At 36.6% G+C, this 17,948-nt stretch overlaps 1 protein-coding gene and 2 long non-coding RNA genes across 10 annotated transcripts in view; 1 reads left to right on the forward strand and 2 right to left on the reverse strand.

Moving 5' to 3' along the window:
- The window catches only part of smoc2 (SPARC related modular calcium binding 2), a 34,603-nt gene that overhangs the window by 14,136 nt on the left and 2,519 nt on the right, over nt 1-17,948 (forward strand). Inside the window, exons 5-9 of one of the 2 annotated variants that reach the window (XM_051917995.1) lie at nt 382-426; nt 3,899-3,982; nt 4,326-4,400; nt 8,669-8,855; nt 11,861-11,943. In XM_051917995.1, coding sequence (XP_051773955.1) covers nt 382-426; nt 3,899-3,982; nt 4,326-4,400; nt 8,669-8,855; nt 11,861-11,943 — 474 coding nt within the window. The remainder of the gene's footprint in view (nt 1-381; nt 427-3,898; nt 3,983-4,325; nt 4,401-8,668; nt 8,856-11,860; nt 11,944-17,948) is intronic. The other variant, XM_051917996.1, reaches the window with a different exon arrangement.
- LOC127525444 (uncharacterized) lies at nt 440-8,696 on the reverse strand. 2 transcript variants are annotated; one of them, XR_007933342.1, is made up of 3 exons: nt 8,613-8,696; nt 7,635-7,921; nt 440-2,305 (listed from the first exon to the last, which is right to left on the reverse strand). It is a non-coding gene; the product is annotated as an uncharacterized LOC127525444 (long non-coding RNA). The 2 variants fall into 2 exon arrangements; XR_007933343.1 differs by having other exon boundaries at nt 8,609-8,696.
- LOC127525443 (uncharacterized) overlaps nt 9,488-17,948 on the reverse strand; it is a 30,585-nt gene continuing 22,124 nt past the window's right edge. For all 6 annotated transcript variants that reach the window (XR_007933339.1, XR_007933341.1, XR_007933337.1 and 3 more), the window contains one exon: nt 9,488-9,838. This is a non-coding gene — a long non-coding RNA (uncharacterized LOC127525443). The remainder of the gene's footprint in view (nt 9,839-17,948) is intronic.

Here is a 17,948-nt window from a genome sequence, read left to right on the forward strand (position 1 = left end):
GGACCAATTAGATTTAATTGCACATGCAACAGCTTAATCAGTTAGGTCTGGGGGAGCATCACAAAACAAATGCGTGTTTGGCAAGCGAAGCGGCCAAGCTCAAGCATTCTTGCTCTTTTACTCCAAGATAGTGTCATATGGCTTTTACCCCCTGCAGCCTCCATAACATTATCATGTTCCCCTGTAGAGGCTTAAAAGATAATTAAAAACGTAAGTCACTTTTCAAAAAATAAAATCAACCATTCCTGGAACATTTGCTCTGATCTGCGGCACATATTTGAACGTTCAAATTTATTGTCCAGTTAAAACGTACAAAATTCTAGGTGTAGGTTTGCTAAAATGTTAGCTTAAGTAACCTGTGATTGTCCTGTTGATTTTCAGGGTCCAAGAATGGTAAAGTTAATCCAAAGGAACCAGGAAAATCAGGTAAATAGCCTCAACGATTCCTTTTGATATGGTAAAGACTTTCATGAGGGACAATCTGCACTGGCAGCTATGTTTTAATGTGTGTGTGTGTGTGTCTGTACTGCGAGTTAAGGCTTGCCATTCTAATATTTGGTGAATTGAGAGTGCTGAAGTTGCTTCAGGGCTGAAAGTAAATGGTCGTATGTTGGAGTCGTTAAACAGAGAGACGCCGTAATAACAGCCTTTGCCTTTCACAGTCGTTAAAATGAAATCGAAGGGCTTCACGGTTTTGTCATAGTACCGCAGTGAACATTAACCACTTCACCTGGACATCATTTCTCTTATTTCCAGATGAAGACCTTTCTCATGCACTACTAATGCTACTGATTTCCCTCCTTTCACAAAACAGAAGAGACCACCTGATCTCTAGATAATCACCTTGTTTTTTGGTCTTTTTTCCCTTAGTTTTAAGAGGAATGTCCTTTTCAGTTGAAACCCTCAGCTATGGGAGATGTGAAGGTCTTTGTTGAAGATCATTTCTTAGATGTCTTGCCTATTCCAAAGTGCTTATTGATAAAAAAAAAGAGTTAATTTACAAAAAAGGTACTGTAATATAATTAATAACTGAATTATGTTAAGAAACAGCACGTTTGCTTTTGACTGATTCACCAGGCAAGTTAATATTTTGTTTGCAGTTTTGTATTAAAATGCTAAAAATATGATAGAATCACTCTAATTCATTAACAAATTTTCACATCAACAGAATCAGTTTCAAAAACTAGCGAGCTGCCTCAAAAATCCTTATGAGATGGGGGTCAAAGTGAGAAAAATAAATATGTATGTGCATCATTAGATATTATGTATGTATGTTATAGATAAAACTAAATTAAATTAAATGATTATTATATAATATTATTGTAAGCTTTAATATATATAAATTATATACATCTAACATTTAATAATTTTAATAAAGCATCAGTAAAAACTATTGTGTGACCCTGGCCCACAAAACCAGTCAAAAGTCACACAAGTAAATATATAAAAAAATTATTTTTGTGAGTGGATATGCATTGTTAAGGACTTCATTTAGACAACTTTAAAGGCGATTTTCTCAATATTTTGATTTTTTTGCACCCTCAGATTCCAGATTTTCAAATAGTTGTATCTCGACCAAATATCGTCCTATCCTAACAAACCATACATCAACTGGAAGCTTATTTAGTCAGCTTTCAGTTGATATATAAATCTCACTTTAAAAAAAATGAACCTTATGACTGTTTTGAGGTCTTGTGTGAAAAATGTGACATTTTACCCAAATTTGAGAGTGCTATTTGTTTTAATGGTTACTAGGATACTACAGAAAACTAAAGGCTCATTCACACCAAGAGCGATAACTAAAGATAACTCCACATCACACCACGTCAGGTGGATTCTGATTGACTGCCAATGTTTTTATCATTCATCAGCTGAAAAAACAAATCATTGTGAAAGTGATTCCATCGATATTATTTCTCTGTGCCATTATCGTAATAGTTGTGGTGTGGACGCTATTATTTTACATTTCGAATAACTTTATTGTTATTGTTACAGTTCTCGTCCTTGGTGTGAACGGGCCTTAACTGCTGATGCCAAACTTTATTGAAATCAATTACCTTGATCAATTACCTAGAGCATTCCAAATCAGTCACTCATAAAGTTCCATGATGGTTACTATGCTACTGCATATATATTGTAACCATATAAGGCAGCTCACTAGGTTTCAGACCAGATCCATTGTCAGAGGTGCGGCCAGGTCAGTAGTGCACATAGCACGATGTTGACCTGGTTTCGTGTCTTGGGTCATTTCCCGATCCCACGCCTTCTCCTTCTTCCCACCATTTCCTGTTGCTGCTGGGCCGTCCTATGAAATAAAAAGGCAAAAAGCCACAAAAACATAGAAAATCATTGATGTGTTGAGCTACACTGAAATTTTAGAGTCATATAAATAACAGGGTCAGATCTCGTAATACTTTATCACTTCATCAGAGTGCTGACAGTGGCTGTTCCCCAAGTTCCCCAACTGTTTCCCAAGGATGCTAGTAGAGAAAAACACACCAAAAAAGAGAAGGGGCAGTTTGTCTTCTGGCCTCTGATGAGTTAATGGTGACCCTGCTGAGGTTAACCACACCTGCGGCTCTCAGCATTTTAGATTCCTGTGGCCAAAGCGTCTAGCGGTCTTCCTTCATCCCTGTCTGATACGTCCAGTCTGTTTGTGTGTGTGTGTGTGTTTGCATATTTTTTTGCATGCCTGTTGTCCAGATTGTTAAAGTCTGAACTAAACAAAAACATGTATTTTTATTTATTTATTTATTTATTTTTTAACAGGGAATTGTGTTTATTTCTGCATACAGGGTCCAACATTAATGTTTTGCCAGAAACAATTGACCAGCCATAAATACTGTATTTCTTACCAGTGATGAAAATGTATTTTGCATTATTATTCATTTAAAAATATAATATTGTCGTTATTATTTCCTATATTATTGTATATCATTTTCCTTATGAATATAACATTGTCTGGTCACACTTTAGTTTAAGGTCCAGTTCTCACTATTAACTATTACAGTAACTAGGACTTTTGCCTCAATAAACTCCTAATTACTGCTTATTAATAGTTAGTTGTTAAGTTTAGGTATTGGGTAGGACTAAGGGATGTAGAAAATGGTCATGCAGAACAAGGCATTAATATGTGCTTTATAAGTTCTTATAAACAGTCCATATCCTAGTAATATGCATGATAATAAGCAACTAGTTAATAGTGAGAATTGGACCCTAAACTTAAGTGTTACCCATTGTCTTAAATGAATGATTTATTTACTACACTTGCAGCATCATATACTGTACAAGTATGTCTCCATCTCACAGTGAAAGGACATCAGTCACAAAAACATTACGACACAAAATTTGATCTTCAGATTTTGTTTTGATGGCTTAATGTGAGGACATATCACCACAAAAGTTCTGAAGGGGAAAATACTTCCTAGATAAACAATTTTCCAAAGCATTTTTCTTAAAAAGCCATTTATTATGTTGCAGGTATTCTAAAGTTACTGGCAAACTAGAGAGTAACTTTTTTTTTACTCACTCCAGCAAATTTTTACTCACATTTGGTTCTTGGAGTGCTCATTTTGGGTGCAGATTGCATATATTTAACACCTTTGAGCATTTACAGAATTCTATATTTAAGCACACTGCTTTTTGCCTTTATAAAGGTGTTTCATGGTGTCAAGCAAAAAGATTAAATGTTTGAACTGTGTTTTTTCTTTCAGCGAGTCAGTTATAACCACTAAACCTCCTTCCATCTCTCTGTATGTAGCCCTTTGTGTTCTTCAGTTTGTCTTTCTTCTCTGTTTTATTCTGTTTCTCCATCTCTCTAATCTGTCCTGGCCGGGCAATGTGCAAATGCGTCATGGCTCATGTGATGTGACTGTCTAGCTGACACTCGTAATTGTAGTTTCCTTGCAAATCTTCTCCATTCTAAATGCAGATCCTTCAACGGTTTTAGTAGTGGAAACCCAGCCGTCCACTGATGAGGAAGGTGAGTGTCACTGATGCATTTAAATGCCGTTTAAGTCAAGCATTCACTACAATCTTAGAAAAAGGGTTCTGTCAGGCATTTCATAGGCTATCTAGAATCTTTTAGGGGTTCCCATCATGGGATCAACAGCTCATTAACATACTTTTTCATTAGAAAAAAAAAATTGAAATAACCCGTTAAACATGAAAGTGTTAAGCAATCATTTAAGACATTTCTCTTTATATAGAACCTTTTTGGCATAAAGCGTTCTTTAAAATTGAGCCAGGACTCCTATTGAACCTTTTTTCTAAGGGTGTAAGGTTTGGAACAGAACTAATGTTTTGTGCATTCGTGTGTGTTTTAGACATCATCTCTCAGTACCCTACACTCTGGACAGAACAGGTCCGCAGCCGAGAAAAAAACAGTACCAGAATACCACGTGAGTTACCGACAAACATCTGTTATCACTTTTCAACACAAAATGCTAACTGAGCTGGATTGGTTTTGGTATTTAGGAGAAGACAGAAAAACGTAACATCTGAAACATTCTTGTTTATAGTTCAAAAACAAAAAATAGGGAGGTTGCACTTAAAGGTGCAGCGTGTAAATTTTAGCGACATCTAGTGGTGAGGTTGCCAATTGCAATATTGAGAAGCTGCGGTGGCCAACACAGGACAAAGATGTCGTCTGAGACAGCAGAGAGTAGCCAGTCAAGCAAATGCGCTCTGTGAAGCAGTTTAGGGCTACTGTAGAAACATGCTGGCGCAAAATGGCGACTTAACATGTAACCCGCAGTGTACGTCGATAGAAATGGCTCATTCTAAGGTAATAAAAACATAATGGTTCATCATGTAAGGTCTTTATACACCGCTGAAAACATAGTTATGTATATTATATTGCATTTCTGTCAATAGATCCTCCTAAAAATTACACATTGCACCTTTAAGCCTGGTGCACACTGTACTATTTATAATAGTCCTTTATGACTGTTGCTTTTCAGACTGTACAGACATGATCCCTGCTGTAAGCCATGTCACACTGTGGGATCTCAGTTGTCATTAAAGTCAGACTGTACGGCAGTCTGAGGTAAAATTTGATTGATTGTTGGTGAACATGTTAAACTAACGATCAAAGACTTTGGCCTATAAGGAATCTTTTGAGATTCACAAAATTTGTCTCAGACGACTAAATCTTGGCCAAAATCATACTGTGTGAACCCGGCTTTACTTAGCTCAGGAAACTTCAGTGGACTTTGCAGTTTAATTTCTTGATGTTTCTCCTAAAATAACAAAAATAGACAAATGAGACATCTAACATACAGAACGATTATAGTACTTACTAATATGTAACAAACTAATATGTATAGCATAGATTAGATATCTTGAAACTGAAAGAATTTTGAGAGAAATTAATTTTGAAAGAAGTGAGTTTAGATCTCTATCCTTTTTGCAGATTTTTTTATTGAGACATTTTGGAGATCTCTTTTGAAACTCTAAAGAATACGTGAGATTAAAGGGATGTTTTTCTCAGGTGAGATTTCTGAGAAGCAAGGTCCTTAAACAGAAGTCTCCATTTGCTCTTCATTTAATCTCATTGCTGTGTAGGGAAAACAATTGAGCAATTAAAAGAGATCTGATTTGTGATTTCCTTTCCTATGGTTAATGACGCTCAGATGTTCAGAAGAACTCAGTCGACTTCAAGTAATTCTCAGCGATGCTGTATGACACTTTTCAAATTGGCCTCAGAGATTTCTCTATTTTAAAGTCCGCTGAAGAAACTACATTAGAAACAAATGAGACAGTTTTTATACAGCTAGAGTATAGGTCTTATGCGCCAGAGAAACAAGTGCACAGCCATCATTAGATTTTTGTGTTTGAACTTCCGTTTTTGCGGCAGCACTGTATATTTCTATGTTACTAGCACAGTGCTGAAAAGGGGTGGGGCTACATAGGGCTGTAACATTAATATGGATAGCTAAGATCATCTGATCTTGGAATAAATGAATGAGAAATGACTGAGTACTATTCTGAATCTTTAAGGGAGAGAGAAAATTAGGAGAAACATCTGAGAAGCAGGAGACTGTCTGAGACTGTTATTTTTTTTAGTATTATTTATATACTGTACTATTATAGTATTTATAATATTTTGAATTAGCTTTATATTGTAGCTTTATAAATTTATATTTTTTAGCTTTCTTAACTTTACATTAAGTTTTACTTATTTTGTTATGTACTTTTGTAATTTTATTAGTTTTTTTAAATAATATTTCTAGCTTTAATTTATTTATTTTTATGTCAATTTCAGTTTTAGTAATTTTAGTACTCATTTCAGTTGTCAAGGCAAAATTTTAGATTTTTCTTCAGATTTTTTTGTTTGTTTTCGATCTATTATTTATATTTTATTTTATGTCAGCTTTGTTTCAGTTACTGAAAATGACTTTTAATAGTTTTAGTTGACAATAACAATACTGCTAAACAACTGAGATATTAAAGACAAATTTCTTTTATGATTTTTTTTTTAAGAGAATAGAAAGAGAAAGCAAAAGAAACATAGGCAGATTCTTATCTGTAACTTTGTAAGTATTATGAAACTCTGTTGCTATAGTGGCTCAAACACACACACATGTGAAGATCTAGCTCAGTGTGGCGCTCAGCCATTGCCTGACATGTTGATCTAATGAAGGAATCATCAGAGATGTCATTAAAACCCATCTGGGAAAAAATGACGACATGAACTCAATAACAGATCTAATTCTGATGACATTATTACAGAGTTTGTGTGTTTTTAAATAGACTCATTTGTGTGTGTCAGTGTGTGCGTGAATAGCTTGATTGTAAAGTTCTCTTGATTTACAATCAATAAAACGTCAGCGCAGTGCAGTGGAAGCTGATGGTTTTGATTATGGCTGATTCGTTGAGGTCTAAAGGGTGATTATCACTATTCAGAGAAGCTCAGAATAGAACTGAAAGAAAGACAGAGACAAAGAAAAGATTTTCTAAATCAATTCTCAAATAAAGCCAAACACCTGACAACACCACAGAGAAAGAGAGGATAACTATAAAAGGATGTGGGCGAGAGAATACAGAACCTTAGAAAATGCATACCAATGCACTAAATACCACTCAGAACAGCTTAGTAACAGCATAGCAACACCCTGGTAACTAGGGCTGCACAATTTAAACCATTGTGTAAAATAACAGAGCCATGCCTCACTCTGCCCATGCATTCATTTAATTACATTGCATCCTTCCAGTCATATTAAAATTTTGGTTTTATTTCGATTATGCAGCCCTATTGTTAACCACCTAAAATGCCCTAGCAAACACCTAGCGACACCCTAGCCACCACCTTAGCAAATACACATGTAAAACCACTCAAAACACCTTAGCAGCCACATAGCAACACCCTGGCAAACACTTACAGACACTCTAGCAGTCACTCCAAACAGCCTATCAATGCATTAAAAATCTCTCAAAACAAAAACAGCATAGCGACGCCCTGATAACCACCCAGAACACCCTGACAACACTATTAACACCTTAGAAAACACATATCATATAGGCTGTGCCCTGGCAACCAGTCACACCACCTTAGCACCCCTTTGACTTTTGAACTAAATACACTCTCCCTCATTTCCTTTTTATCTTTCTTTCTTTCTTTTTTTTTAACTCACATAATCTTGCTTGCATTAGATGAGGCGGCTCAAAGCGTTGCTGGAGAGCTGTGTTGTGGCACAAGAGATGATTGGTTCCTGATGCAGAGAAATCTCACAGCTGAAAGGTTGTGCTCCATATGGATCATTCATGTGTTTCGAGCTGCCGTTGTGTGCGTATATCTGAGCTTCATGGCTAAGCTCATGCTCAGGATTGAAAGAAAGCACTAAGATGCCACTGTTTTCCCAAAACGATGTGTTTTATGCAGCGATTCTCTGCCCAAGGTCACTGTCTTCGTTCAAAGGCACTGCAAACACAGGCACACAGAGACAACGTGTAAATATTTATGCTGGTCGCAGAAGCCCCGTGCAGACATTAACTTCTTAATGTCATAAACATTTCCGCAGGCCCACCATAAAGCACAAGCTCTCACTTTCACTCTCTCTAACTGTATTTTCTTCTTTTCCTCCTCCAACATGCTGTCTATCCATCTCTCCATAGCTGAGGCATCACAGTCCAGTCAGTCACACACACAGACAATGTTCTTTAATTGCCAATTAAAATGTGATTAAATGATATCAATTTAAATATAATTACATTTTAATTTATTATTAATTCTTTTAGCATCGGACAACATTAACCAATAGATTCTTTCATCCAGCCCAAACACATGCACAGGATCATGTTTATCACAGGCAGTGAAGGATATAATCAAGGAATAATCAAGATGAAGACATATTAGTATAAGATATTAGTCAAACACTGGATTTTTTGTATCCTTATTTTAGGTTGGAGCTTGCTCCGTTTCATTCTATTCCTCACAAGCTATTCAAAAGACTTGGAATATCGTGCATTAGTCGCATGTACTTCTATTATGGAAATTGTAAGATGCTTTCGTTTTTGGAGCTTGACAGCTCCTGGTCACTGTCTGCTTTCATTGTACAGCAACACAGATGCTTGGCCTCTCTTCACCACAGAGAACACTGACACTTACTCACTCAAATTGTGTCTCCCGCTGTATTTCACCCCTTTCTTCTGTCTCCCTTTACCTCAGCGACCTCGTGTGATCAGGAGCAGCTGTCGGCACAGGAAGAAGCAAAACAACATAAAAACGAAGCAGTTTTTGTACCTGACTGTGCTCACGGTGGCCTCTACAAACCCGTCCAGTGCCATCCCTCTACCGGGTACTGCTGGTGTGTCCTGGTGGACACCGGACGGCCCATACCCGGCACATCCACAAGGTAATGTACTTCGCTTAAAAAAAGTATGTGTAGTGCAATTCTGCCATTTTAGCTCGGAGATCCACTTTTTACATAAAAATCAGGTGGAAATTTCTCCAATACAACTACTAGGATGTTATTTCAGTATGTCTCCTTCACATCAGCTTTAACAAAATGGTATTTTAAACAATTTAAAATACCTCTGGCGCCTCAAAGAAACAAATCCGTCCTTATTTAGTTGCCAAAATACAACTTAAGCAGTTTGTCTCTTTTGAAAGGAAAAACCCACCACTTGGCTTTTAAAATGGTAAGTGCCAGTCGACTTTCTCTTACAGTACATCTAATATACACCCGGGGCAGGTCTCTTTATTTGACTTACTATGGGGTACAAAATTGAGCTTTGGAGTCTCTCAGGGGCCAATACTTGGCCTGATCTCATTCAGTCTCTTTTAACATTTCGAGAGCAACTTGATAAGAACAGCATTCTTGATGTTAAATATGCCATCAAATCATTTTGATTAACTACTCATCTCCTAACAGGCTGGTTGCACAACCAGCTCAAATCTGATCAAGAAAACTGGCAGAATGACAAAACATTGTGAGTGTGATTGTCAGGGGTCAGTGACACCCGCTGTAGTCAGGGGCACCTTTAATGAGCTGCAGGAGTGCAATGGAGTGATGCTGTGGATTTCTGACCAGTGCCAAATGTGGTATTGAGTTAACAAAGCCTCAGGCAATGTGCCAGACAGCGCATTAGAGCACGCATGGAAGTGCTACCTTCCCATCATCCTCCTCTCTCTCTTTCTCTGTTCTTGGGGCAGGTCGCCTGGCAGTGATTGGAGCACATTTACTCTCCTAATGGGGCCATGAATGTTTCTCTTGTCTTACACTTCTTACTCACTTTTTCTTTTACTCACATGTCCACTTTTCTCTCACTACATTCCTCTGTTTCGGGCATCTTGAGCTGAACTTCTAGTGATTGCATCCTAGTGCACTCGTTGTATCTGTGAAAAGATAAAGTGATCAAAAATTCTTCAACAACATTTAGTCAGAAGCAATGAATGATGTACAGTGCTATATATACTGTATACTGTGCACAAGTCTTAGCAACGTTAGTATTTTCACACACACACACACACACACACACACACACACACACACACACACACACACACACACACAAGGTTTAAGCCAGATATTTATTTATATATTTATAAGCGTCTTGGAGACGTTGCCGAAGTTCTTCTGGATTTAGTCTGTCTCAGTTTTTTCTATTTCTTTTTTTTGTTTGTGTGTGAAAATACTAACATGGCTAAGACTTTTGCACAGACAGACAGACAGACAAACAGACGATAGATAGATAGATAGATAGATAAACAGAAAGACAGACACAATGTAAAACCGAACAGTGAAATTAATTAAATGAGTTTGTTTCATTCAAATAATAATGAAAGTTCATTGTACTTAATATAGAAAAAAGTTGTGTGAACTCAAAATTTAATTGTATTAAGCTGAACTTAATATGACTGAGTTGCAGCAGATTTCTAATTCCCAGCTTGTTTGCGTCAGATTGTATAAGGAAAATAAATGTTGAAATTTAGTGTTATTTTGTATGTTTTTGCACAAGCTTAACATAGGGAGACATAAATTAGTGTTTAATGTTGTGTCATGTTGGGATTTACAGTTTTGTAGCGTTACTATTGTGGTGAAGAGTAGAGTCTGTGTTTAGGTTGAGGATGGGCTACAAAACTTTTAAATCCATATACTGTATGTTGTTTGATTATATACATGCAAGTATATAATGATAGTCTCTTTGATAGTTATAAAAGCATGTGTTATTTGCTATCTATAATTTAACCAAGATCTGAATGTAATGTTTATGTAAATGAACTGTATGTAATTAACATTATGATGAGTTGGGTGAGGCTGAGAACTGTGGGAGCGAAGGGATGCCGGTGACGTGATTGTTAATGAGAGATACCTGTGCACCACACTGGCCTTGCTCCGCTTCCACGGCTCTTGGCCCTGCCCCACTTGTTACAAAAATTTTAAGGTCTACTAATTTAACAAAATGAGTTAGTTTACTTAAATGTTTTGAGTATTCTGAACTTATTCCCCCGGTTTCACAGACAAGGCTTAAGTTAGTCCTAGACTAAAATGCATGTTTGAGCTGTTTTAACTGAAAACAACTTGCGCTGACATATCTTAAAATATATCAGTGCCATTGTTTTGTCTCAAGATGCACACTAGTAATGTTTTTTTCTAGTGTACATTTATAAAAGTGACAAAAGGCCTAATCCTGGCTTAGGCTAAGCCCTGTCTGTGAAACTGGGCCATTGAGTTTTACAGTGCTCCTGTTCTGTCATCATTTGGTGCCAATGTTAAGTTTTGCTTAGTCTTATGTCATTTTATTACTTTCAGTTTAATGAACTTAAACCATTTACGGCAATCGGTTTCCTCAAACCATTTAAGTAACGATATAGTTATTAAGACTTAGTTAGATTTGTTACCCAAATTCAAACTGAATGAATAAAATAAACTTAAAAAATTTAAGTTGAGTTTACTCTAATGATTGACTAAACCACCACTAAAATATAAGTTAATTTAACTCAATGTATATGAGTTTACAGTACTCATACTTATTGGTTTTAAAACTTAAATGGTTTACGGCAATCAGTTTCCTCAAATGGTTTGAGTTACTGTAAATTATTGGGTTTTACTGTGCATAACAATAGATAGAATGACAGACAGACAGACACAGATAGATAGATAGATAGATAGATAGATAGATAGATAGAGTTAGAGAGATAGATAACCAGAAAGATAGATGGATGGATGGACAGACAGACAGATAGATGAATCTTATTCAATATTATTATCTTGTCTCCCTGTTATTTAAAACAAAACAAAAAAATCTGAACATTTTTCTCAGCATTGGTGGAATATTTTAGCTGTTGGCCTTGCCTTTGTACAAACAATAATGCTTTGTATTTCACTGTTTTTCCTCTCTCTCTCTCTTGCTGTAGATTCGAACAACCAAAATGTGATGGAAATGCCAGAGCCCATCCAAACAAACCAAAGGACCATTACAGGAGCAGACATCTGCAGGGTGAGCATAACTGTGTGCTTCTAAGCAGATGTGAAAATATTGTGCAAGGCTTGCTATGAGAGTGAGATACTTTACGACTCGAAACTAGCAAGAGGACAATTTATAGAAACAAAGCTGCAAAAAATGAGAAACAACACCTTTTTTCCAAACAACTTTACTAGTATTATAATAGGACCTAAAGGAAATAAATAACAAAAACTGTAAATTTAATACATTAGGTGTTATTTAATAGGTGCACTTGTGTTTGATCTAAATTTATTCATTTAGGAAAAATGCATGTAAACATAAAACACAAGGATGTCTGTATGTGTATCTATATGTTTGTGTTTGCATGTGAGCTCAAGTGGGCACAGGTATGTGTGTGACATCTAGAGTCTAAAACCATCTCCTGGTTTCCCACGACCCTGCGGTCCACATAGACGACAGATGTTAACAGATCATCTCACTGTGGAAAGGGGAGGTAGAAAAGATAGATTACAATAGATAGCACGAGCCTAGGAGGATGACAAGGAGGGATGAGTGTGGGGGAGTGGCTGTGACGAAGAACAGAGGAAAAAGGAGTGGAGGGCAAAGATAAAAAACAGCAAAAAGGAAATGAGGGAGTGACTTCCATTTCCAGCATGAATTAATTCATTGATTAGATTAGACTACATCTCTGTATGGGGACTGTGTGGTATATTTAAAATTTACAGATTCAATATCCTGTTGTTGACAATATACACTACTATTCAAAAGTTTGAATAGTTGAGACAAAAGTGTCTCAGGCCTAATACCCACCCTTACAAAAATGTACTGTGGTGTTACCAACATGGTATCAGATGGACTAACACTGTTGCATTTTAATATCTACCATGATGCTGAATGATTGCCATTATAATGTGCCATGGTATTTACAGCACATGGTACTTCTAAGAATACAATGGAAATGCCATGGTACTTTTTTTGTTAGTGTAAGTACATGAGAAATGCTTTTGTGCTTTGTCTCAGTCCCAGATAACAGATTCTTGAATAACCCTGGCCAGACTTTGACTAATAGGATTATCTTCATATTTTAATTATGATTAAGTCGTGAAATAGGCTTTTGAAACAGTATGAGGTGTGAGAATGTATGTGTGTTACTAATGTGTGCTATATATATATCTTTTGGAATCGGACAACACCTCCCTTTGGGAATGTCTTCAAAGGTAAAATGAAAAGTTCATTTTTATTCTTAAATTATTATAAATTCTAAAAATGTGAATAAGAAACTTATGCTGTCCAATTGAGGCAGATGCATTTTTATCAGATAAGAAGACATGCGCATAAACTAAGACCGAATAAATCCCTCGATGCGCAACAAAAAACCCACGTGACTTTGCCTCAACAGAGGAAGTGATTGGATAACTGGACTGACCAATGGATTAGTTTCACTGCACAGCATCTCAAATGTTGTTTTCAGTTATTCTGAAAGTCCGTCATCAAAATGATTTGTTTTAATACCCTCCCAGAAGTGTCTCACATGATTTCCGTATGTTCCCAAACACCAGGCATCTGAATGCAAGATAACATGACAGCATTTATTGCGTTTCGTCTGTGCTCTCTGAGACGCGTGTCATTTATGATGTAGGGAAAAAGAGCTACAGTGGCTTCCACCAATTGCAGCAACTTCCATTTTTAGTAAAGATTTTTTGCGTTACAATTTTCCAGGAAATGGCAATTTTGTTCTCTTGAACACATGGGAGGAAACGGTGCTTTATTCGCAAATGTTTTATGCAATATTCCAGTTTTGTGCATAAGTTAAATTTGTAACTTTGGATGGAAACATAGCTATTGAGTATTTCATGATAAATAGTCAATTTTTCTTATTGGATAGTAGGTCTACGCTTGGATTGTACAACTCAAACGAAAGCAGTGCAATTATTTCAAATGAACTTAATATTGAATTTAATATTGTATTGAATAATATTGAATCCCACTTATATGATGACAATATGAATCTGTACTGCATAGTAGAAATGACCAAGTCTGAGATGCAGATTAATTGCTGGTCTTAGTCTCCACTACTAGACTAGGTTTGTTATTGTGTGCTTTGGTAAACATTCTAATATCTCAATATGTTAACAAATAATCCTCTGTTCCTCAGGTGTGTGTGTGGACGTTCAGGCTGCCAGCAGCATGTGTACAGGTGCTGTTGTGTGAGCAGCTCTCTGGTCACGGCTGGTTAATTGTGGTGTAGAAGGGGGGCTGATGGGGGCCGGCGGCTGCTGGCAGCTAAACGTCCACAATCCACTGCCAATACCACAATTCTCATGATTTTGTTGCAACTTGAGAGTTTTTATGTAAGATCCACAAGCTGCGGGATTCTGGGTAATGCTGAAACGTTGTAAAATGCAGGATCTGGATGGGTTTGCTCAGTGAATTCTCACTCAGCATTTTAATCAGGTGATATATAAAGGACATTTTTTAGCTGGAGAGTTCAAAATGAATGGGATGTCATTTCCGTCTGTAATCTTGCTTGTTTAATAGAGTGCTGCATTGTTGATGTATTTTTTATGCCAACTTGGAAGTTAGCATCACCCTGGTTCCCTCAACCAAAACCCAACAGGATTTTTCCACTGGCTTTTGGATTACTGAAGAAAATAAGCTCTGGGCCAACCAACAAAAGTTTATAATTCTTACACATTTTGAAGCCTCAATACAATCACCAGAAGTAAAAAGCTAAAATTAGGCTATAAATGAACCTCATCACGGTCACACGACTGTCAACGTCACCATCACCAAGCTTCCGACAACTCTTTCAGTCTATACTTAAAAAGATTTCCCTGAAAGTTTCAGTTAGAATAGTTTGCAAGAGCGTGATTATAAACACATCGAGGTTGTGAAAGTGGGCTAGTGAGTAGATGAGTTTTCCTGTTCGGCTGATGATGTTTAATGTCCAACAACCTTTGTGCCATTTAGACACTTATTAGCAATTTTAAAAGACAAGTAAAAGCTTACAAAAATCACAAGAGGATATTACTGATATATTTTATGCTGTGGAATAAAATGTGAAAATATCTTGAACTTGTTTTCACCACAGACCTTATTTCAAGCATTTAACCAAAAACCCATTGACTTCAGATGATGGAACCAGAAGTGCTAAATTGCAAACTCATGTCCGGGTTTTGGTCTACAAATATACTCTATGTCATTCCTGAAGCAGCCTACTGGACTGCCTATACATATAGGTATCATATCAATATATTTGTTAAATAAATTATATATATATATATATATATATATATATATTTTTTTTTTTTTTTACAAATTGTGCAGCCCTATTAGATGAAACACATTTTAGGCTGCATTTTCTCTAATAGCTCAGTCAAAACTGAATGAATTCATATTAAAATCGAACCTGAAAATGCATTACAAATTATGTTTTCTGATTAATGTAAAATTCTAAGAGCAAAAAGCATTCTCAAAAGGTCAGAAATGTTTGTTATTAAGCGTCTAGACTACACTAAACGTTATGTAGTTTTTATTGAAAAAGCGAGAAGAATGCAGTCCCTCGTATGAACAGGTGGGACGGATATTTTACTGTGTCTGGTCTCAGTGAGGAGTGAACTCACGCAGATCGTCAGCATTACACTCACTCACAAACTGTCAGCACTCTGTGCTCATCTTGTAAACCTGCATACGTTTAAAAGTAATTTATTTTTTTGCCCTCTTTTCTCGTGTTTGAGGACTGTTTACCCGAACACTCACACACACCTGTTCACAAGGACCTCTTACAACCAGAGAATCTGTTGCCCCTGGGCCTGACAATAAACAACCCAGCATGTGAAGACAAATGCGCACACACATGCACACGCACTTTCCCTTTCTTTATTTGGACATACAAATGGATATGATAAGGAAGGCGTAGGAGCGTGTTAAACTCCCTAGGTTTTTCAACAGCCAACACTGATATCTAAAGAGCAGGTTGGCCAATATACATGTGCATATACTTAACACAAGCTGCTGAAATTAGATGGACACATTTGCTGAAATAATAATAAAAAAACTTATTGTATGCCAGATTTACTTAAAAAAAAAGCAATTGCCATAAAAATAATGCCACAATCCAATAAAATCCTAAAAATAGGCTTCATTTTCAGTATGCAAAATACAATTTCTCATTTTTGTGGTGAATTATGACATGGACATGTTTCTGACTGGTTTGTGGGTTTCACTCAAACATCAACAGAACACAGTTCCCACACACTGCAGACTTTTACCTGGGACCATAAACCTAAATCCTCTGTTTGATTGGCAGCTGTCATCTTCCTCAGACAGGATAGGGGAGGTCTGATTTTTACGACAGGGCGGCAAAGAATCTCTGAAGCCATAACATGGTTTAACTCTCCTACTCTCCACCATCTTTAAGTGCAGTTGGTGTAAAAACAGTGAAACGTCTGTCAGCTTTACATCTTCCCAATGTTTATTGGGCCACCTATGGCGCCAGTACCCAAAATAGCCACTAGTAAGAGGAGCATGATATGTTAGCAGAACCATACACCATCGTATATCATCAGTCATGTCGATTTGGTGCTCAAGAGTGATTTCTTAATATCAATGCTGAAAATTTTTTTGCTGATTAATATTTTTGTGGAAACCATGATAAATTGAATTAATTAAAAAAAAATACAATAATGACAGAAATGCTTACTGAGTTGTTGTGACAAAATAACATATAGTTCAATAATTAGGACCAGAGCAGGAGAGTTACATGAGGCAATTCAGTCACAACAGCCGTTTATGAGGTTTCATAGCTGTTTATACTGATAACCTGAAGGTAAAATATCACATGAAAGGAAGCTTTGTTCGCTTTTAATCTTTTTCCCATGGGATTTTATAAAAACAACTGCTTAATGACACTAAAATCCAATGAAGAAAGAAAATATTGGACAGTTTTACCATCGAAAGTTAAGTACAATATAAAGAAATAGTTAATTCAAAATATGTAGTTCTATCATAACTCTTGGAAGAGTTTAGCATGGTAATGGGTATTTAGTCTTGAAGGAATAGATCTGCTACACTGCTGCTGATATTGCTGCTGCTGTTGATTACTGCTACTGCTGCAGAGCGAGTACAGAGTCTTGCTACCGCCAATACATACATAGACACACTGTTGTGAGCATGTAAGACATGCTGCTGCTGCACAAATAGCATATATAAAATTACCCATGCAAATCTATACAGGTGGAGCTGGGAAAGGTGGAGGGTTTCGGAGGAACTCTGAAAGCACGCTCCAAACTGCTACAGCAAACACCGACCAAATATTTAAATGCTGAGCAGCAAGCTCATTGGCTACAGATGCAACAAGAACCAATCAGCTTGTGCCGTGTAGTTAATGTGATTGTCAGCAGGGCTGCACTCAGCCCCGACAAAACGTTTTTTAAACGGAAATGGTGGTGCGTTGAACACCCTGTTCTGATGATGCAAGAGTTGCAACTATGGCAGCTGAGAAGGCCATTCTTTGTGTTCTTTTTTAAGAATTTTCGGAGCCTGATGAAATCGGTATAAATACGTGTTTAATACTGCAAAATACGCTCGATGTTACAGTCACTGCCCTTGCTGTCCAGAAAAAAGAGAACATCCCAATCGAGCGAAGGGATTTGTGGAAACTGTGGTTCCTAATTATTGTGATCCAACATTTGTCTCGCATTTCAGGATGAAAAGAAAAACATTGAAGGATAATCCACTTCTTACCTCCGAGACTGTGTTATGATCTATATGACCTTATTATTTTTATTGTGAGTATTAGGCTTATCATTATTGATTATCACTATTGTTGTGCTATGATATTGTAATATTTACCATTATATAATCAGATGAGAACAGAAAAGTTTATGAAATTTTCACTCCAAAATACAATAGCAAAATATATAAATATGTATAGTATTTTTATGTTACAGTATTCACTTTACATGGACCCATCATGCGAGCTGTCTCTTTAATACCGCGTGGTTTATATACATGTTGTTGCTGATTGGGCTAACATT

This window comes from Ctenopharyngodon idella, chromosome 13, assembly GCF_019924925.1.
Source record: "Ctenopharyngodon idella isolate HZGC_01 chromosome 13, HZGC01, whole genome shotgun sequence".
In the NCBI taxonomy this organism is placed as follows: domain Eukaryota; kingdom Metazoa; phylum Chordata; class Actinopteri; order Cypriniformes; family Xenocyprididae; genus Ctenopharyngodon; species Ctenopharyngodon idella.